Raw genomic sequence first — 23,105 nt, 5'->3', positions numbered from 1 at the left:
AGGCAGAAGAATAAACACAAGAGCTAGAGAATAAGGAAGGAGGCATTAGGAGATCCCAGGAAGAGCAATGCCACAGAGCCAGGGAATAAAGGTTTCAAGGGAGTAGACAATAACTAACAAAGAACCAACACTGTCAAAAGAAAAGAGAGACCATTAAGAAAAGGCCTGAAAACATGTATGGAGCTTGAAAATGAAGCAGTCATTGATGCCTTAGTGAGCAGTTTCAGCAATGGTAGAGAAAGCAGGCTGTGATGGGCTGAGGAGAAAACTACACGTGCAGAAATAAGCACAAAATTTGTAGACTACTTTTCAAAAAATTTGATTGGAAAGTAGATACAAATGGTAACCAAAGCAGTACATAGGCTTAAGGGAGGATATTGTTTTTCCTAAGAAAGGAGATAAAAATATATGTTTAAGCTGAACAAAGGGTGTTGGAGAGAGGGAAAAGTTGAAAATACCAAATAGAGAAAGCGAGTCATGAAACAATATCCTAAAGGGGCTGGGAGGAGATATAGTCATCAGTACCAGAGGATGGATATGAGTAACACGACACTCCTTGCAACTGGAGGAAAGGCATTTGAGGATGAATATTAGGGAAGACAAAGTCTGATGATCACAAGATTTTCAGATACAGGGGCAGAGGACAGTGAGGTGTTTGAGGAAGCAAGTATAGATTAGGAATTGCTAGTGAAGAAGACGAGAGGACAGCATTTAAAGACGAGCAGACACAAGGGAAGGCCCAGCACAGGCTGGGAGCCTGAATTTGTAGTACAGCATTCTATGAGGTATTGTGGTTGCCTTCAGCAGTGCTCAGCTCAGTTCCCCTTGTCAGAACCAGCAGTTACACATAAAGCTGAGTTTTGCTGGCTGAGTCAGTGAAAGGATAAGGGTAGAAGAAGGAACAGAAGATGCTACTGAGAACAACAGCTCCAAGGTCCAGATTATGTAAAAGAAGAAAAGATGCGGAGAAGGGGCTGGGAGAATATGGCAGTACCAAGAATTATTACATATGAAAGATGGTGAAGAACAACTGCAGTGAAAGGAGGGAAATGAAAGAATGGGAAGGCTATGAGACTTAGGACTTGAGAAGGTCTCGGCTGCGGCCATGGAAGTTAAATATACAAAGTAGCTTGGAAATGAAGGTCACTGAAGCTCAGGAAGTTTAAAAAACTATAAGACATAATGTTTGCTGTCTTCCACACAGACACTTAAGTTACTTAGGATTATTATGAGAGCTATCAGGAACAGAGAGCTCTTTTAAAAATATAGAAGTTCAACTAGGAGATTAGAAATGACAACAGGCAAATGGTAGAAGACAGTAGAGCACAGAGGTGGTAAGTATGGAATACAATGCCAAGACCATCAAGAATAATCACTGATAAACCACTACCTTTTTTACGATAGCAAGAACACAGCCTTGGATTCCTTCTCAAGACGGCGCTCAAGGCACCCACTACCAGGGATTACAGACAGCATGTGAGAAAAAAAGACTACCCTGTCGTATCTGGTAGAGCTGGATTTCATGAGCCTCAAAGTAGCAGGACTATTTCCATGATGCTGAAGAAGTAACCTAAAATTGGCTCTGCAGAAGTGGGGGTTACCAGCAATCTCAATATCCTGAGCCCTGCAGGGTGGAAGAAAAAACAGCCTCTATTCAAAGAGGGTTTTCAGTTTTTTTGTTGTTGTTTATAAATCAAGTTTCCTTGAGAACGATTTGGTGGAAACACTAACCTGCGCAGATGTTAACATCACATAAGATACGTGTAGAAACACTATATCCGCGTGCCACTCCCACCCTGGAGATTAAGGCACACTGTGTGAGGAAACTAATAACTCAGGGTTTCCCAACTCTTTTGACCACAAAATTCCTTTTCTTGGTAACATTTTTTAACACCTTACTCCAAGGAATGTAATAAAGGAAATAATGGATGAAGGGTTTAGGTTTTTTGATTCTTGGTTGGTTTGTTTTTTAACTGTGGATGTGTGCTCCTGAGGTCACAATGGAAAATCTGAGAGGAACAGGGGAACAGTGGGAGAACAGGTTTGGGAAGAGAAAGCACCGAGTACAGGAATAAAGTACAGTAGAGTCAATAAGCTGCAGGGGCTTCAATGAAGGCAGTCAAATGTTTCAAGGATATAAGTGAGATCTCCAGTTTACATGCAAAATTCTGGTTAACAATCTGTTTCAGTGCACATACAAATTGAGAAAGTGACATCTAAGAAATCTGTAAAAGGAAGAACAGAAGCTAACTTAGCAAAAGGAGGAGGTAAAGGAAACAGAATGTGCAAAAACCCAAGAAGTTCTGGTAATTGAAAAACTCTTGTGTAACTGAATTAGAGGTAGAGGAAGGGAACTGAGAAAACTACAGCTGATGAAGAGGGCCTTGTAGCCTGAGGGCTCAAAAGGTTTTGAAAGTGGGAGTAAACTGATCAGGTAAGCATTTTGGCTTCCAAAGGAGAATACAGATCTAATCTGACTGGACAGAGATCAGTTAAAAAGTTCTTAAAATGATTCAAGACTTCCCTGGTGGCTCAGATGGTAAAGCGTCTGCCTACAATGCAAGAGACCAGGGTTCAATCCCTGGGTCAGAAAGATCCCCTGGAGAAGGAAATAGCAACCGACTCCAGTATTCTTGCCTGGAAAATCCCATGGACCAAGGAGCCTGGTAGGCTATAGTCCATGGGGTCACAAAGAGTTGGAAAGGACTAAGGGACTTCACTTTCACTTTCAAAATGATTCAGGAGAGACACAATAGTATTAAACAAAGACTGGCAGTAGGGTGGAAGAGGGACAGATTCAAAAGACATTTTGATAGTGTAATATACTCATTACAACATTTGGCTGGTCTTGGTATGTAAGCAATTGGTGGGAGAAAAGGTTCAAGAAACAGTCTTAGCTCTTTGCCTTAAATGGTAGTCTCTGCCTAGGTAGCACAGTGGTAAAGAATCTGCCTGCAAATGCAGGAGACACAGGTTCAATTCCTGGGTCAGGAAGATCCCCTGGAGGATGAAATAGCAACCCACTCCAGTATTCTTGCCTGAAAAACTCCATGGACAGAGAAGCCTGGTGGGCTACAGTCTGTGGAGTTGCACAGAGTCAGACATAACTGAGCAACTGTGCACACACATACCTGATGGGCTGAAACAGATCCCTGGAGGAAAAGCAGGTTTGAGAAGTGAGACGGTAGCACCCTTGAGTTGATTTTGAAATGTCTGTGCAGTACCAAACAAAAAAGAGCAGGCATTTTGAGTCTGGAACTCAGGAGGAAAGAGAAATCTGAGCTAGGAATATTAATTCTCAATCAACATTTCATAGATAACAGAACACATCTGATCACTTAGGGAGAGGATACAGAATGAGAATAGGAAGACTAAAACAAAGCAGTTACAGAAATAATTTTTCCAACTGTATGATGACCTTGACATATACTGCTGTTGCTGCTGCTAAGTCGCTTCAGTGGTGTCTGACTCTGTGCGACCCCATAGACGGCAGCCCACCAGGCTCCCCCGTCCCCGGGATTCTCCAGGCAAGAATACTGGAGTGGGTTGCCATTTCCCTTTCCAATGCATGAAAGTGAAAAGTGAAAGTGAAGTCACTCAGTCGTGTCCGACTCTTAAAGACCCCAGGGACTGCAGCCTACCAGGCTCCTCCGTCCATGGGATTTTCCAGGCAAGAGTACTGGAGTGGGGTGCCATTGCCTTCTCCTAAGAGATATTAAATCAAAGAAAAATTGAACTTAATTCATAAAGAATACTAAAACATTTTGGAACATTTTATAAATTCTAAACAAACCCTTACTTAATAACAAAATTGAACCAAGTAAAAACACTCCATTCCCTAAGCCCTCCAGTTACTTGAGGTTTACTAAACTATTCAAAATGTGAGTCAAAACATAAAATTTCACTCAATAGCCATAGTTTATCTAATTAACAGCACTGTGCCACTAGCAAGATGACTGAACATCAAAGCACTAATTAATTTTTGGTTGAATACTTTTAAAAATTATCTAAGGACTAGGCTTTGCTCAAGGATGTTACATATAATAAAAAAAAACACTTATGGCTTGATTATAAAATTAGGAACTATATTATATTAAAATGATATCCATCTCAATTCAAATCATCATAATATGGTATAATGAAATATCACTGAGTAATTATTACCTCTTTGCTCAAGTAAGAATATTTCAACTCATTAAAAACGCAAATAAAATACAATCAACATTTTTATATGTACTTTTCAAATTGCAACACACTGGTCCTTTACTAGGTTCACAGTCTAGTAGGGACAAAAATTAGAATCATAGAACTATAAGAAGGTAGGAATTATGGTCAAAAATAGAAATAACCACAACTGCAACTTATTAAGCAATAATGGCAAGAATTATCCTTATTTTGCACATGGAAAACCCGAGACATGTGAATTGCCTATGTTTCCAGACTTAAGCTATCTTCAGACCAGAGGTAAAAACAGAATACAGATGAACTATCAGTAAAAGACAAATTCCAATTCTCATCTATCCTAAATAATGAAACTCTCATCTCTTACTACAAAGAAAAGTTAGAAATAAGTCAAAACTCTTCTGTGTCAAAGTGTAAGTTGTTAGTACATCTATTTTGCTTGAGTTTCACTCTTGCTGAACAGCTGTTTGTTTTGAACTCAAACAATCAAAACCTTATTTTAAGTGTTCAAATAGAGGCTAAAGTTTGGAAAGGTAGAATATTTTTTTTTCCTCACCAAGTGAAAGCAGTCTTTCTAAACTATGTGTTAGCCCTAAACTAGACAGTGTGAAGAAGCTTATTCTGCTGCTATTTAGTTCAGTTCAGTTCAGTCGCTCAGTTGTGTCCAACTCTTTCCATCCCCATGGACTGCAGCACACCAGGCCTCCCTGTCCATCACCAACCCCCAGAGCTTACTCAAACTCATGTCCATCGAGTCGGTGATGCCATCCAACTATCTCATCCTCTGTCGGCCCCTTCTCCTCCTGCCTTCAATCTTTCCCAGCATCAGGGTCTTTTCCGATGAGTCATCCAAAGAGCTGATATTAAATATTATCTTTTCAGAAAAGTAACCCCAATGAATTCTAACACTGTGTATATAATCATTGTTCAAATAACTCTTTTTAATTTTAAAAACAATTCTTTTCAATTCTCTCCACATGGGGCTCTCCACATATTTTAATGAGATTTTTTAATCTAATGTGTGGGTAACTGATTCTCTGTTTTAGGGATTTTTGGTTTTGTTTTTTGAGTCAGAGGTATTTCTTTTAATGAATCTATAAATCAGTGTATATCAGAGTCATAAGAAGACTAAAACATTTTAAGAAATATAAATTTCCCCAGAACTTCAGATCATTTACAAAAATGTGATTATCACAGAACATACTATGCATACTTTGAAACATTAAAGATCATTTGTAACTAATAAAAGTAGGCAACTTCCTCTGTCCTTGTCCCTCCCTGCAGCAATTCTACATTTTAACTGGAGATTTAGGCTCTTTCCTTAAAAATGAATTCAATTAGGGAAGTGAACTCAACCTATTATCTTTATATGAATTTGGCTGGAATTAATTTAAATTAGTTAATCATTTACCTAGCAGGGTCCTTGGGTAGTAGCCCTCTAATTTTTGAGAGTAAAGAAGCACCAGGGTATAAATTTAGAAGTAGAATCCTAGGCCCAGACAAAAAACATCACCTAATTCTGAAGGCCCCAAAACAAGCATTTGTAATTAGCACTAGGGATACTTTTGAGGGTTCATGCTAGAACACCAGATTGTTTTAACAGGGATATTAATGGCCCTGGATTTCAAGGCATGTGGCAACCTGGGCGAGGCACAGCAGGCATGATCCCAGTAATCCAATAAATAGCACTGTGTTGTACGCTTAGTCGCTCAGTTGTGTCCGACTCTTTGTGACCCCATGGACTGCAGCCTGCCAGGCTCCTCTGTCTATGGGGATTCTCCAGGCAAGCATACTGGAATGGGTTGCCATGCCCTCCTCCAGGGGATCTTCTTAATCCAGGGATTGAACCCAGGTCTCCTGCACTACAGGTGGATTCTTTACCATCTGAGCCACCAGGGAGGCCCAATAAAAAGCACAGGAAGCAGAAAAAGAGAAGTTAGTTCAGGCTTGACAGCAGTTGACCAGCAAACTCAGCACTCCCTCTTCTCCTTCCCACTGAAACACACATCCCAAATCAAAGTTTAAATGGGATAACGCACTGTACCTAAACTGGAATTGAGGGACTTGGGATAGCTTTATTGGTAGCTGATGCTTGCTATGGCCTCTGCATCAAGAGGTCCAATTAGGAAGAGGGTAAGAAGCCATCTAGTGTTAGTTGCTCAGTCGTGTCCGACTCTTTGCGACCCCACGGACTGTAGCCCACCAGTCTCCTCTGTCCAGGGGATTCTCCAGGCAAGAATACTGGAGTGGATTGCCATTCCCTTCTCCAGAGGATCTTCCCAACCTATGGATCAAACCCTGGTCTCCTGCATTGCAGGCAGACTCTTTACCATTTGAGCTACAGGGAAGACCTCAAGAAGGCATCTAGCTCTCCTCAATATTTCTCTCCTCAATATCTTCTATATTTCTTTCAGAAAAAAAAGAGCCTGCAGTGCCCCCACAGTGTGGAGCTGAGGACAGAATTCATGTGACTGCTTTCTTTCCTCAAATCTCCCTCATATTCCAAGCACCTAGGGAGCATTTTCTTCAGAGAAATTTTATGCAGTGGTATGAGGGAGCTGGATTGTATCAGAGAATCAGCTGTTAAGTTTTCAGGAGTTCAGGGAGCTAGTTGATATCAAGTTGACAACTTGAAATTAACCACAACAGGAATATTTACACCACAGAAACTGACAAATGCCACTACTGGCTTCCAATACCAATTGGTAATTCTCTTTCAAGATCATTATCTCTCAATGATACAATGTTCATGGCCAGAAATGGAAGGTGAAGCCTGTAGAGAACTGCATACAGTTATGTAAAGTCAGCAACAGGTGGTTATGGGAACAGAACAAATTCTCAGAAAAACAGTATCACACCACTTACTCTTTCCCCTCCCAAACATTCAAAAACGATACATCATTTCAAATTACACCAAAATATTCCCCTCATTAGAGACACAGGCCTGAAAGATTAAATAATAGGAAAGGCCTCTCCTAAGTACAGAAAGATCGATCCTTCATAAATTGGGTTGTATCTATCAACGTGCTTTCCAACCTAATACTGAGAAGAGTCCTCCAGCATCTAACTGTAGTGAAGGGGATGCAAGAAGCTTACTCAGTCTGACAAGAATGAGCAACACCATCCCTACAGAAGTCCCTCTTTTGTAAAAACTAAGAAAACCAAAAACCTTACTAACAGCACAGGGCCAAGCTGAAGCTTGCGCACCATAAGAAAAAGGAGCACCGCCATACAGAAGAAAGCTTGTTCCTATCATGGGCTTACATTAGGAAACAAGGGAAAACTCAGAAATTATCCCTTTACTTTCCCAACTGAAAAAGTGAGTGACTGAGTGAGTGAAATCACTCAGTCGCGTCTGACACTGCGACCCATGGAATATAGCCTACCAGGCTTCTCCATCCATGAGCTTCTCCAGGCAAGAGTACCAGACTGGGTTGCCAGTTCATTCTCCAACTGAAAAAGGAAAAGGGCAAATAAAAAAAAGTCTTTGAAAAGTAAGAAATGAGAAGGAAAACAACAGCTAAGATTAAAAAGGAAACTGAAGAAGAAAAAACTGGAAGGGAATTCAAACATATAATAGGAGACAAGTTCTATACAAAAGACCAAAAAAAGAAGTACAGAAGCTGGGGGGAAAAAAAATCTTATTAACATTTTAACATATACACATGAGATGATCTCTAAACACAGAAAAAAAAGGACCAAGAAGAAAACAATGCACATTGATTGCTAGGAAGGACAAAGAACACAGATCCAACCTACAAATAACTGGCATTTCTGAACTGAAATCATAAGCAAACATACAACTGAAAATTTTTCCCTGAGCTGAGTAAAAGAAAGATTAAAAAGATTTACTCCCATAAATTGAGTGGATTCACTATGTTTGAGAAAAATGCTAGAAAGAAGCCTATGCCTAGAGGTAGTCTATGGAATTTATTTAAAGAACAAAAAGGAAAACAAAAATGCAGACAGAAAAAAAAAAAAACAGTTTGCCTCCAAAGGAACAAAAATCAGTGCAGCGACAGCCATTTCTTCCACCAGAGATGACAGAGCAATGTTTAAACAGCTGAGGACTTGTGACTTATAATTTCATATCTTATAGGAGAAGGAAATGGCAATCCACTCCAGTACTCTTGCCTGGAAAATTCCATGGATGGGGGAGCTTGGTAGGCTGCAGTCCATGGGGTCACAAAGAGTTGGACACGACTGACTTCACTTTCTTTCTATAGTTCTTTTTAGAGAAGGAAATGGCAACCCACTCCAGTGTTCTTGCCTGGAGAATCCCATTGACAGAGGAGCCTAGTAGGGCTACAGTCTATGGGGTTGCAAAGAGTTAGACACAACTAAGCAACTAACACACACACACACACACACATAACCTTATAACAGAGTTAAGCATGCTGTATATTCTAAGTGAAAATACTAAAAAAATTCAAACTTTGAAATGAATTTATTTCACATATCTACCTCTTAATAGCACCTTTCTTCAACTAAACTCTCAAGCCTATTCATAAATTGGATCTTTTCCCATTCAAACATTTGATGACATCTAACCTTTCTGATACTGGTGTCATTACTTTTATAAGATTATCATGTTTTTACATAAAACAAGACTTCTCTGCATACATCTGAGAGAAATTATTCCTCCAATGATGATTTGAACTGATCCACCAGCTCAAATTCTTTTGCTGCCTTTGAATAGTGGGACTTGGAGCACTAACTCGTCAGCACATATGCTAATTAGACCTGAACCAGGAACTAAAAGCTTATGACCGTGGCCAAAGATATTCAAGAAATAAGATGGTACAAAAAGATCAACACTGTTTCAGAGGTTCCAGACTCAGCACTGGTCTAGAGTCTGAATTCACAACACAGCAATGTGTTTTTAAAATATATTACCAAGTGTCATTACTTTTTCAAAAAAAAATAAAAAGCAGTTGGACATTTTCTTCTTACAAAGTCTTAATTAAAGACTAGATTAACATGCCTTCTTATTTCTACAAGATTTTATGTGTGTAGGTCCTCAGAGGAAGAAGTATCAGAATTTTGGGGGGAAAATCAGAGAAGACTCCAGAAAAAGGGAATCTGGAAAACTTGGAACTGAATTTTGAAACCTGAATAAGAGCCTACCAGGTGGAAACAAAAGTATGTCAAAAGATGGAATAGCTCCAGCAAGACAGGACCTGAAAAGAATGAGCTAAGTTTAAAAAAAAAAAAAAATGGCAGTAGATGAAGCATAGGTTGCGTAAAGTAAGAAAATAAGGTCCAATGGCCCCTACATCAGGAAGAACCACTCTTGAAGGGGTTGTTTGGAAATGAGTAGGATCATACTGGATTGTAAACAAAGAGGTGGGGTGGGGCATGCAGAGATGCAGTCTGCTATTGCCATTTAGTGCTCAAAGACCAAGTATAATAAGCATTCTGCAATGTACAGAACAGTTCCATAAAAATGGTGGTTGAGCCAACAAAGGTCCATCTAGTCAAAGCTATGGTTTTTTCAGTAGTCATGTTATGGATGTGAGTTGGACCATAAAGCTGAGCACCGAAGAATTGATGCTTTTGAACTGTGGTGTTGGAGAAGACTCTTGAGAGTCCCTTGGACTGCAAAGGAGATCAAACCAGTCCATCCTAAAGGAAATCAGTCCTGAATATTCATTGGAAGAACTGAAGCTGAAGCTGAAACTCCAATACTTTGGCCACCTGATGTGAAAAACAGACTCATTGGAAGAGACCCTGATGCTGGGAAAGACCGAAGACAGGAGAAGGGGATGACAGAGGATGAGATGGTTGGATGGCATCACTGACTCAATGGACATGAGTTTGAGTAAGCTCCGGGAGTTGGTGATGGACAGAGGAGCATGGCGTGCTGCAGTTCATGGAGTCACAAAGAATCAGACATGACTGAGTGACTGAACTGAACTGAGCGCTCTTTGAGAAAAAATGAGAAGCAGGTTAGGCTTAACAAAGTCTGATGAACTTAACCCTAGGGCTTCTTTGTATGTTTTTGAATGCGTATCTATTATCACAATATACATTTCATTCACTAAATACATCCAAGGAAGCTGTGTTTTTCCTCAGCAAGTGATACATTTCTTTCTTTTCAATGACCATCATGAAGCTCAGAACTTAGTCTATATCCCACCACTATATATTTGAGTATAATACACTCCATCTGGAGGAAGAATAGCAACCCCTGCTGGTATTCTTGCGGGGAGAATTCTATGGACAGAGGAGCCTAGAGTGGTACAGTCCATGGACACAAAAATTCAGATACAACTGAGCACGCACATACCCAATATACCCCAACCTCATCTTTCTATTCACGTGTCATTTTTTTACAACTCTCATTTCTATTTGTTTTGTATGTTCTTATTATGTACAATTTGTTGTTGTTATTTAGTCACTCAGTTGTGTCTAACTCTTTGCAATCTCACGGACTATAGCCCACCAGGCTCCTCTGTCCATGGAATTTCCCAAGCAAGCATACTGGAGTGGGCTGCCATTTCCTTCAGGGGATCTTCCTGACCCAAGGATCACATTCAAGTCTCCTCCACTGTAGGCGGATTCTTTACCATTGAGCCACCCTATGAATTAAAAACCATATTAGCTTGTTACATCCTCATAGCAACCCTATGAGGTAGTTACTATGATTTTCTCCATTTTATAGATGAAAAAATTGGGATAGAGAGGTTAAGTAATTTGTCCAAGGTACCAGTTGTTAAATGTGGCAATTTGACCTAAGGCAGTCAGTGTGGAATCAGAGCTTCTGCTCTAGAGTAATTACATTTCAGGTAATCCTTGAATTACAAAAGGATACTGAAAGGCAGAGCTATTACAAAAAATGAAGATGATGAGGGGTTGGGGGGCAGGCAGTGAATCTAGGAACAGGCTGAAATGAGGCAGAGTAGACAGGTAAATAGCCTAAATAGAGAATGTAGATTAAGGAATACTGGGGTGTTTGTATGTGTATGTGGAAGGCGGGTGGTACAGTTTCTAAATCTACTTAAAACTCTATAGAGAGATTCTATTTGAAACAGTAAACAAAAGGAAACTATAAATTCTTGAACTCAAAAGAGATGATTACAGTTTTTTTCCAAAAGCTATTATACAACAGTGATATGAACTAACCCTAACTTTGAAGCTGAATTCATATTAGTAACTATTCTTTCTGGGTCCTGTAAACCTACACAATCAAGCACTTTAAGGCCTAGGGTGCCAGTTACATTAGAGGACCCTCGGGTTCCGCATAAATTTCAGCAGCCTCTCCCTAATTTGGATGTTTTTAGGTAGGATTTATTCTCCATCCCCTACTTTCCAATTGTTTTATACCCAGAAATATGACCCCTGAAGACACTTGTTAATCACCAAACAATCTCTAGGGCATTTTGTTCTTATTACGGTTCCCTGAGTGTTCTTGCCTGGAGAATGCCAGGGACAGGGGAGCCTGGTGGGCTGCCATCTATGGGGTCGCAAAGAGTCGGACACGACTTAAGTGACTTAGCATAAGCAGCAGCCACAGATAATGTTTATGTCTCAAACACTCCCTCTAGGGTCCCTAAAAACATCTCTAAAGCTGACTCGTTTGAAAAGACCCGGATGCTGGGAAAGATTGAGGGCAGGAGGAGAAGGGGACGACGGAAGATGAGACGGTTGGATGGCCTCACCGACTCAATGGAGGTGGGTTTGTATGGACTCTGGGAGTTGGTGATGGACAGGGAGGCCTGGCTGCTGAGGTTCATGGGGTCGCAGAGTTGGGCACGACTGAGCAACTGAACTGAACACATCTCTAGGCTTCAAAGATGTCAATAATTAAATCAAGCCCAGTCTTAAAGAAATTTCTTATATAAACTTTAACCTACTTGTTTTTCATAAGGGGTTGCTTATCATTCTCAGAAACTTAAAAGCTCATTTTGTAAAGATCCTCTCTTGTCCATATTTGACCCTTCAGAAGTGAGGATAGGTGGAGTACTATTCAGGGCCTATGCTTTCCAATTCTTTAAAGTATAAAGTATGTTTTTACTACTAAAGAGTGAGGCCATTGTCAAAGTATAATTTTTGCAACGTTATAAACACGATTCATACAAAGTGAGCCTGTGGCAAAGATTTACTGAATTCATAATGAAGTAACAAGCTGAATGGTAAAAATTATTTTTACAAATCTTGGAAATAGGGCAATAAAACTATAACCTTCAGCGTAATTTTTTTTCTCCCAGTCAGAAGTAATTTGCATCTCCATTAGACAAAAAAAAAAAGTAACTGCAAAGCCTGGGCCCTAAACAATACTATGTCAACCAAAAGTATAGTTCCCTAGATAACTGAGTCTCTAACAGGTGGGCCTATTAGACAAGGCTCTACTTTGAAAAGACAGTGTAGCAATCCTTTTGCCTTTTGGAGGATGTTTATCATAAAAGTTTGGCTCTATAAATCCGGTAACTAACATTCCTTTATCCCGCCCATCCCCCAGTCATCATTTTAGAGTAGACAGGTTACTTGGAAGAAAAATTCCTATTACTTAAAGAATAATAATTCCTTCAGGTTAAATAATACTTGACTAATGGAATCCCAGTACATTAATATCCTTTGTTTCAAGATTAGGAGGCAAAGACATTCTAAATGGGGACTGGCTTTAAACCGGGGTAGGAACTACATAAGTAGAGGGTAAGGTCACGATAGCGGCCCAGGAGCGGGGTCCAGACCCGGGGGCAGCTCGTCCCCACGCCGCGACCCGGCCTACATTTCACTGGCTGGAGCCCCGCGTCCCCGCCCTTTTGTTCAGGGCTGAGCAGCTTCCCGCCCACGTTCGCCCTCCCTTCCCCCCTATCTCAGGAGTTGTGTGACGCCCGGGCGAGCAAGAGAGCGGTGTAGAGACTCTGCCGGCAAAAGCTGTGGGAATACTCACCCCGCTCCGCTCGGCCCCAGACCCGGCCGCCCAGCCCAGAGGGGGCGGGGCGACGGAGTTGGGGGAGGGGAGCTGGGGTGAGGGCCCCACCGCCCAGCCAGCGATCGCGAGGACCAGAGAATTGGGCCCCCGGGGGCAAAAGGGGCTGCGGCAGAGGAGCAGAACCAACCAGCAGGGACGCCCACAACTGAAAGAGCCCTAGCCCGCCCTCAGCTGCCGTCGCCTGAGGCGACTCAGAGGGAGCATGCGCACTGCATCTCCCGCACTCCCCGGGACGGGCTCGCGCCGGCGGTTGACGTAGTGGGCCGCGTGCGTCTGGACCGGGCCGCGGGGCGTGACCTCCCTGGGGTTTCTAAAGGCCGCTGCCGAGGCTCCGCCCCGCACCTCTCTGGCCTCGAGAACCCCAAGGAGGTGGGTTATCTCAGCGCGGCACAAAGGAGGCGCATTGAGAAAGGGGAGGGGTTGTCAGCGACTTCGAGAATCTCTGCATACTCTCCTCCTACAAACAACCAAATATCTAGAAAATAAAAGGATGCCCAATGGAGAAAGGTAGGGCAAGAACGGAGCTGAACCATTCAGTGCGCCTAGAGTGTTCTCAGAGGTTGGAGAACCGTGTCGGCTCTCAAAACACACACTGCCAAACTACTGTGAACACAATTAAGCACTAGCACGACCGCCTTTAAAACTTACGGACCGATATAGAAGTTAGGGACTGGAGAACTGACCATAGTACCGTCTGGCACAAAGCTCAAGGGGAAAAAAAACTAGCTGCAGGATTAAATTGGGGCGCGGGGTGGTGGAATAAAAAAAAGACTAGAGAAAATGCAGGGAGTAACAGGGGTGATCCAACTGAAATACTGAAAATGCAACGGCAGACATCTGAGGGAAAACTAGCATCTGCTCCTTTTAACACGACAGAATTAAATTTGTGTCAAAAGAAATGAGTAAACACAGGCAAAGAAGTGAAAGGAAAACCTGCCTGCAAACAGACAGAACATGGTATTGATCTTGTACCACAGTTATGTAAGATGTCACCACTGGAGAAAGTTAGGTGTTGGATGCTCAGAACTCTATGTACGATTTTTACAATTTCCTGTGAGTTTACAATTATTTCAAAGTACTCTGTGTGTGTGTGTGTGTGTGTGTGTATGTATCGCTCAGTCGCGTCGACTCTTTGCGTGCCGTGGACTATAGCCCGTCAGGCCCCTCTGTCCATGGAATTCTCCAGGCAAGAATACTGGCATGGGTAGCCGGTCCCTTCTCCAGGAGATCTTCATGACCCAGGGACTAAGCCAGGTCTCTCACATTGCAGGCAGCTTCTTTATCATCTGAGCCAAAAAGGGACAACCCTGATCAGTGGTAATCAGAGGAAGGGAATGACTAAAAAGGGGCTTGAGGAAATTTTGAGGGGTAATAGAACTTTACCTTCGTTTGACAAAACTCTTAAAAACTGCGTGTAAAATAGGTTAAAACTCAATTTTAAAGAAGATACCAGTAGTAAAAATGAGTGTCCTAACATGTTTGAGCAACTGTAGATATAAATTAATTGGATAACTGCCAATTAAAATTATTCATTTGCTTTTTTGAAAAGGATGGGGTAGTGAGAGAATTTCAGCTGGTGGGTGTCTCCAACTTTACCCAGTGATTTTAAAAACATAAATCTTTTTTTTTTTTTTTTGCCAGACGAATACTTTTACTGTAACATTGGGATAAGGCTGGTGACCCAGAATCATATCCCTGCCCTTCCCTCTGTTGGAAATCAGTTGCTCCTGAGTTTCGGGAGGAAGCGTTTCCCCCAGTTATTGTTTGTAGAAAAAGGCTTTTGTCTCCTAGACCTTCCGTGAGTCCCAAAGAACAGATCCAAGCAGTTACTGGTTTTGGGAATTAATGAAGCTCAGGTTCTTGATGTCTCATCACAAAGAATCAGTGAGAAACATAGTGATAGAGAAGAAGTGGATGTATTTAGAAAGAGACATACTCCACAGAGTGTGCCATTTCAAAAGTCAAGAGCAACCTTAAAAACATAAATCTGTAATACAAAGATGAGAATGCATTCCTTTACATTGTATTCACTAATTAGAAACACTTTCCATGCATCAACACCACCACGTCATATTAACAATTTTTTTTAAATTTGAGATGGTTTTAAGTTTAATAATTAACCTTGTTGTTGTTCAGTCGCTAAGTGGTGTCTGACTCTTTGTTGACCCCAAGAATGGTAGTACACACCAAGCTTCCCTATCCTTCACTGTCTCTTGGAGTTTGCTCAAACTCATGTCCATTGAGTAAGTGATGCTATAAAATGCATAGTTGGCCTACCAAAAGCAACAAACTAAAGTAAATCAGGTAACTTCCATGTACTTCCTCTCATATCACTCATGGCGAAGGATGGTACTGGCAGTCTGTACTCTGTAGAGTACTTTAGGGCAGAGTCTGTCATTACTGCATCCTCAGCCTCCAGCAGGGCTCCTTACAAGTAATTAGTATTTGAATAAAACTATGAATTAATCACAAAAGGAGCAAAAGGAAAGCATAAAATTTATTGACACCTACCACAAACCAGTAGCTTTTTTTTAATATTCTATTTTTATTTATTTTATTTATTTATTTGGCTGCACCAGGTCTTAGTTGTGGCACATGATATCTTCGATCTTGCTTGTGGTGTGTGGGGTCTTCTATTTGTGTCATATGGGATCTAATTCCCTGACCAGAGATCAAACCCAGGCCCCTTGCATTAGAGCAGAGTCTTAGCCACTGGACCACCAGGGGAGTTCCAAGAAGCTTGTGTTTAGTTTAAATCTCTTAATAACCACATGAGGTACCCATTTTATAGATATAAACTCGAGACTTAAAGTAATGACCTATGAATCATTGATCATTTTCATCCCTTATTTTATTGGATTTGTCTGTTTTATTTGGACATGTTGATCTGTCTGTTTCATTTGGATGTGTTGATCATTCCTAAAAAGTTTTGATGGTAACGACAACCCTGTGTGCGAGACAGCAAAAGAGACACAGATGTATAGAATAGTCTTTTGGACTCTGTGGGAGAGGGAAGGGGGGGATGATTTGGGAGATTGGCATTAAAACATGTATAATATCATATAAGAAATGAATCTCCAGTCCAGGTTCGATGCAGGATACAGGAAGCTTGGGGCTGGCACACTGGGATGACCCAGAGAGATGGTATGGGGAGGGAGGTGGGAGGGGGTTTCAGGATGGGGAACACATGTATACCCATGGCAGATGCATGTTGATGTATGGCAAAACCAATACAATATTGTAAAGTGAAAAAAAAATTTAAAAAGTTACCTCTTTGGGGGGGAAAAAAAAAAAGTCTTGCTTCCCTTAGTTTCATAAGACCACAATCCCCTGATTCTCCTTCTAGCTTCCTGACCATGCTTTTTTTCATCCTCACAGGCTTCTGTTTGTTCATTACACTTTAAATGTCCATGTTCCCCATAGAGCCTCAGAGAAATTGAGTCTTCTGCTGTTTTGTTTATTTGTTTTGCTGAGACACATAAAATGGAAAAAAAAAAAAAGAATCCAAAATAGGGTTATCAGATCAGATCAGTCGCTCAGTTGTGTCTCACTCTTTGTGACCCCATGAATTGCAGCACGCCAGGCCTCCCTGTCCATCACCAACTCCCGGAGTTCACTCAGACTCACATCCATCGAGTCAGTGATGCCATCCAGCCATCTCATCCTCTGTCGTCCCCTTCTCCTCCTGCCCCCAATCCCTCCCAGCATCAGAGTCGTTTCCAGTGAGTCAACTCTTCACATGAGGTGGCCAAAGTACTGGAGTTTCAGCTTCAGCATCATTCCTTCCAAAGAAATCCCAAGGCTGATCTCCTTCAGAATGGACTGATTGGATCTCCTTGCAGTCCAAGGGACTCTCAAGAGTCTTCTCCAACACCACAGTTCAAAAGCATCAATTCTTCAGTGCTCAGCCTTCTTCACAGTCCAACTCTCACATCCATACATGACCACAGGAAAAACCATAGCCTTGACTAGACGAACCTTTGTTGGCAAAGTAATGTCTCTGCTTTTGAATATGCTATCTAGGTTGGTCATAACTTTCCTTCCAAGGAGTAAGCGTCTTTTAATTTCATGGCTGCAGTCACCATCTGGAGTGATTTTGGAGCCCAGAACAATAAAGTCTGACACTGTTTCCCCATCTATTTTCCATGAAGTGGTGGGACTGGATGCCATGATCTTCGTTTTCTGAATGTTGAGCTTTAAGCCAACTTTTTCACTCTCCACTTTCACTTTCATCAAGAGGCTTTTGAGTTCCTCTTCACTTTCTGCCATAAGGGTGGTGTCATCTGTATATCTGAGGTTATTGATATTTCTCCCGGCAATCTTGATTCCAGTTTGTGTTTCTTCCAATCCAGCGTTTCTCATAATGTACTCTGCATATAAGTTAAATAACCAGGGTGACAATATACAGCCTTGACGAACTCCTTTTCCTATTTGGGACCAGTCTGTTGTTCCATGTCCAGTTCTAACTGTTGCTTCCTGACCTGCATACAAATTTCTCAAGAGGCAGATCCGGTGGTCTGGTATTCCCATCTCTTGAAGAATTTTCTGCAGCTTCTTGTGATCCACACAGTCAAAGGCTTTGGCATAGTCAATAAAGCAGAAATAGATGTTTTTCTGGAACTCTCTTGCTACGGTCCATCGGATGTTGGCAATTTGATCTCTGGTTCCTCTGCCTTTTCTAAAACCAGCTTGAACATCAGGAAGTTCACGGTTCACATATTGCTGAAGCCTGGCTTGGAGAATTTTGAGCATTACTTTACTAGCATGTGAGATGAGTGCAATGGTGCGGTAGTTGGAGCATTCTTTGGCATTGCCTTTCTTTGGGATTGGAATGAAAACTGACCTTTTCCAGTCCTGTGGCCACTGCTGAGTTTTCCCAATTTGCTGGCATATTGAGTATAACAGTTTCACAGCATCATCTTTCAGGATTTGGAATAGCTCAACTGGAGTTCCATCACCTCCACTAGCTTTGTTCATAGTGATGCTTTCTAAGGCCCACTTGACTTCACATTCCAGGATGTCTGGCTCTAGGTCAGTGATCACACCATTGTGATTATCTGGGTCATGAAGATCTTTTTTGTACAGTTCTTCTGTGTTTCCTTGCCATCTCTTCTTAATATCTTCTGCTTCTGTTAGGTCCATACCATTTCTGTCCTTTATCGAGCTCATCTTTGCATGAAATTTGTTTTATTTTAACCTATGAATTCTTTTGTACATATTCTTTCTGTTCATATCCTATGAGCCACACTAAGATACCAGGAAAGTAGTAAGTATAGTCTCTAGCTAGGTACCCAAGGGCTCAGTAAAACCTTCACAATGTGAGATGATTTTACTAAAAGAAAGAAGGGAAAAGTGGATACTGGGGTAGAACTGTCTCTGGTGCAGCCTGTAGGAGTCAGATCTCCTCTACCACCTTCCAGGAGGTCCTTAGGAAAAGATATATTACACAAAATAGAGGAGCTAATCTGATTGTATGGCAGAGATAAGAAACTTATCTTGAAGCTCTGTGTGCACAGAAATTACCTAAAAGAGTGAAAGGGAAAAAAGTATAATTGGCAAAACTATAGAAAGGTAAAAAGATTGGTGGTTGCCAAAGTTTGTGGGAAGGAAGCAAAGATGAGCAGGATGAATATGTGGAGTACTGGGCAGTGAAACGGAAGTAGGAGGGAAGGGGACAGGGCACAAAGTTTAAAATAATGACATAGCCCAAGGATACAACATAAACTGATATAATCAAATGGATCCAAGATGGTGGACAAGTCAACTTCCATTAGACCTTGAGCCTCAGTATATTGTTGTTCTTCAATCACTAAGTTGAGTCCAACTCTTTGTGACCCCAGGGACTGCAGCACGCCAGGCTCTTCTGTCTTCCACTATCTCCTGGAGTTTGCCCAAATTCATTTCCGTTGAGTCAGTGATGCCATCTAACCATCTGAATATATATATGTTCACTGTAATGCATCAACACTTCCTAAGTGGTAAAGAGTCTTCCTGGACTCAATACAGGAGGCCCAAGACACTCAGGTGTGATCCCTGGTCAGAAAGATCCCCTGAAGAAGGAAATGGCAACTCACTTCAATATTTCTTGCCTGGAAAATTCCATGGACAGAGGAGCCTGGTGGTCTATAGTCCATGGGATCTCAAAGAGTCAGACATGACTGAGCACACAAACACACACATCAACAAGCTAAATAACACACCCATAAGTGCCATGACACTTCCAAGGCTGACGATCAATGACCAAAAACTGGGTGAAGGCCCAATTCCTGGAAATACCTGTCCCTTCCTCAAAATAGTTGGTATAATCCTCCTAGCAAAGATGGGCATGATAAAGAACAGAAACTGTATGGACCTAACAGAAGCAGTAGATATTAAAAGCAAGTGGCAAGAATACAAGAAGAACTGTACAAAAAAGTACTTCATGACTTGGAAACCACAGTGGTGTGATCACTCACCTAGAGCCAGACATCCTAGAGTGTGAAGTCAACTGAGCCTTAGGAAGCATTACTATAAACAAAGCTAGCGGAGGTGATGGAATTTCAGCTGAGCTATTTCAAATTCTAAAAGATGAGGCTGTGAAAGTGCTGCACTCAATATGCCAGCAAATTTGGAAAACTCAGTAGTGGCCACAGGACTGCAAAAGTTCAGTTTTCATTCCAATCACAAAGAAAGGCAATACCAAAGAATCTTCAAACTACTGCACAATTGCACTCATCTCACACGCTAGCAAGGTCACGCTCAAAATCCTTCAAGCTAGCAACAGTACATGACCAGAGAACTTCCAGATGTATAAGCTGGTTTTAGAGGGGGCAGAGGAACCAGAGATCAGATTGCCAACATCCGCTGGATCATGGAAAAAGCAAGAGAGTTCCAGAAAAACATCTATTTCTGCTTTATTGACTATGCCAAAGCCTTTGACTGTGTGGATCACAAGAAGCTGCAGAAAATTCTTCAAGAGATGGGAATACCAGACCACCTGACCTGCCTCCTGAGAAATCTGTATGTAGGTCAATAAGCAACAGTTAGTACTGTATATGGAACAACAGACTGGTTCCAAATCAGCAAAAGAATATGTCATGGCTATATATTGTCACCCTGGTTATTTAACTTATATGCAGAGTACATCATGCAAAATGCCAGGCTGAGTGAAGCTCAAGCTAGAATCAAGATTGCTGGGAGAAATATCAATAACCTCAGATATGCAGATTACACCACCCTTAGGGCAGAAAGTGAAGAAGAACTAAAGAGCCTCTTGATGAAGGTGAAAGATAAGAGTGAAAAAGTTTGCTTAAAACTCAACATTCAGAAAACTAAGCTCATGGCATCTGGTCCCATCATGGCAAATAGATGGGGAAACAATGAAAACAGTGAGAGACTTTATTTTGGGGGGCTCCAAAATCACTGCAGATGGTGACTTGCAGCCATGAAATTAAAAGATGCTTGCTCCTTTGAAGCAAAGCTATGACCAACCTAGACTGCATATTAAAAAGCAGAGACATTACTGCACTGTTTCCACTGTTTCCCCATCTATATGCCATGCAGTGATGGGACAGGATGCCATGATCTTTGTTTTTTGAATGTTGAGTTTTAAGCCAGCTTTGTCCCATATAGTAGACTCTTGGTATTTGTTTAATTTACATATAGTACTATGTATCTGTTAATCCCAAACTCCTTAATTGTCCCTCCTCCTTCTACGTCCTCTGTGGTAGTCTTTTTCTGTGAGTTTGTTTCTGTTTTGTAAATAAGTTCATTTGTATCATTTTTTAGATTCCACATATAAATGATATATGATGTTTGCCTTTGACTTACTTCACTTAGTATGACAATCTCTATGTTCATCCATATTACTGCAAATGGCAATATTTCATTCTTTTTTATGGCTGAGGAATATTCCATTGTATTTATACACCACATCTTCTTTATTCATTCATCTGTCCATGGACATTTAGGTTGCTACCAAGTCTTGGCTGGGCCTCCCAAGTGGCAGTAGTGGTAAAGAACTTGCCTGCCAATGCAGGAGACACAAGAGACATGGGTTCAGTCCCTGAGTTGGGAAGATTCCCTGGAGGAGGGCATGGCAACCCACTCCAGGTTTCTTGCCTGGAGAATCCCACGGACAGAGGAGTCCTGTGGGCCGCAGTCCATGGGGTCGCAAGAGTCACACATGACTGAAGCAACTTAGTATGACTGCATGCTTGTCTTTGCTGCTGTAAACAGTGCTGCTATGAACATAGGGTGCATGTATATTTTCAAATTAGAGTTTTCTCAGGATATATGCCCAGAAGTGGGTTGCTGGATCATATGGTAACTCTATTTTTAATTTTTTAAGGAGCCTCCATACTGTTCTCCATAATGGCTGCTCCAATTTACATTCCTACCAACAGTGTAGGAGTGTTCTCTTTTGAGGAGGTGATGCTTATTGCCCTATATATAGACTTGTCTCTAAAATTGGCTCTTAATACGTACAGCTTGTAATAGATGTTCAGTCCAGTTAATGGGGAAATGCTGACATTTCATTTGGGTGCATGATGGCTTTATGAGGATGGTCTTCAAGGTGCTGTGACAGTCAATGGGTGAAACACAGCATTTGAAAGGACCAGTAAAGAAATGGAAATGGCTTCATAGATGCTTATGAATTCCACCGGTCTCAATAGAGCTGTTCAGCCAGACGTTACTGGCCTGTGTGGTGCTTGACCTAGAGATTTCACCAAGCTGTGGCTGCCTATGGCTCCAGCAGGCAGATTGGCTTCTGGCAGCTGTACAGTGCTGAAGGACACCTACCTGGAATAAGAACATCAACACAGATGACATAAAAGCACTTCACATGTGAGCTAGACCCTTGTCACATCACTATATCATTTCAGTAAATGCCTTTGCTGGAACTTCCCTGGTGGTCCAGTGGTTAAGACTCCTCACTCCCAATACTGGGGGCACAGTTTCAACCCCTAGTCAGGGAACTAAGATCTCACATGCTGCACAGTGCAGCAAATAATAACATCCTGGCTAAGTTGAATGTGAGTTATCTCATTTCTTCATCTTTCAGAAATCTAACTAAAGAATCTGGATTGGCATATCAAAAAGGTAATATTTAGTAGGTAGTTTGCTATATAAGGCTGGAACTCGTGAAAGAAGTCAGGCTGAAAATATATACAGTGAATTTATCTCTTACACTTACTTAACATATTAACTCTACTATATGTGCTTGGCAAAAAAACAAAACATATTTTTCTTATAACATGGCCCCTTAAATGCAAGCCAACGACTTCATCTGGTGCTCAACTCAAGAAACAACCTTCTGTTCCAAAAGCAGAGGAAAACTGGCTGTGTAGGATTTCTTGATTGATAGTATATACATTTAAAATCATGTATACAGTATTTTAGGGGACTTTTCAAAGGTAATTTTAACTCTATTTTTGTCTTTTGTGCTGACTTTAAGTCCTAATTCCCACCAGAAAAAAAAGAAAAAAAAAAAAAAACACACACACACAGTCTCTGTATATTGGTGTTGCACTGATAGGTGATAGTTCGAGCTACAGTCAAAAAAGGCACACTATTCAAGGCAGAGTATATACAGTGAGAAAAGAGATCTAAGGGTGAAACTTTAGAGAACATTAATATTTTTAAAATAGGTAGAAGGGCCCACAAGGATTCTACAAGAATTAGGAGGGGGACAGGAAAGACCAGTATAATAATAAAAAAAAAGAAACAAAAGAGCTTCCCCAGAGAGTCCTTAACTGTATCAAAAATGAAGCAAAATAATCAAGGAAGATAAATACTGAAAGGTGACCACTAGATTTGGAAATTAAGAAGACTCTGATCACTTAGCAAAGCAGTTTAGATGTTATGGTGCTGGTCTAAGTTTCTGTTGAATTACAAAATAGATGGGTCTTTTAAAAACCAACAAAAACAACAACAAAGGGAAGCAGCAAGGAAGTGGAGACCTCAAGCTTTTCTATGAAGAGAAGAAAAAGATAGAGTGGCAGGT

General features: G+C 41.2%; 1 protein-coding gene across 2 annotated transcripts in view; it reads right to left on the bottom strand.

Annotated features, from left to right (window-relative positions):
• The window catches only part of ATG10 (autophagy related 10), a 259,676-nt gene extending 246,474 nt beyond the window's left edge, over window positions 1-13,202 (bottom strand). The window contains exons 1-2 of one of the 2 annotated variants that reach the window (XM_070793999.1): window positions 13,079-13,121; window positions 7,569-7,635 (exon numbers count right to left, since the gene is read on the bottom strand). In XM_070793999.1, the coding sequence (XP_070650100.1) occupies window positions 7,569-7,628 (60 nt within the window). In that variant the 5' untranslated portion in view covers window positions 7,629-7,635; window positions 13,079-13,121. Of the gene's footprint in view, window positions 1-7,568; window positions 7,636-13,078 lie in introns of both variants that reach the window. The other variant, XM_019965387.2, reaches the window with a different exon arrangement.
• Between the last annotated feature and the right edge of the window lie 9,903 nt (window positions 13,203-23,105).

The sequence above is a fragment of the Bos indicus genome, chromosome 7 (assembly GCF_029378745.1).
Source record: "Bos indicus isolate NIAB-ARS_2022 breed Sahiwal x Tharparkar chromosome 7, NIAB-ARS_B.indTharparkar_mat_pri_1.0, whole genome shotgun sequence".
Lineage (NCBI taxonomy): Eukaryota > Metazoa > Chordata > Mammalia > Artiodactyla > Bovidae > Bos > Bos indicus.
The sequence above is the reverse complement of the archived record's forward strand: the minus strand, read 5'-3'. Positions and strand labels throughout refer to the sequence as shown.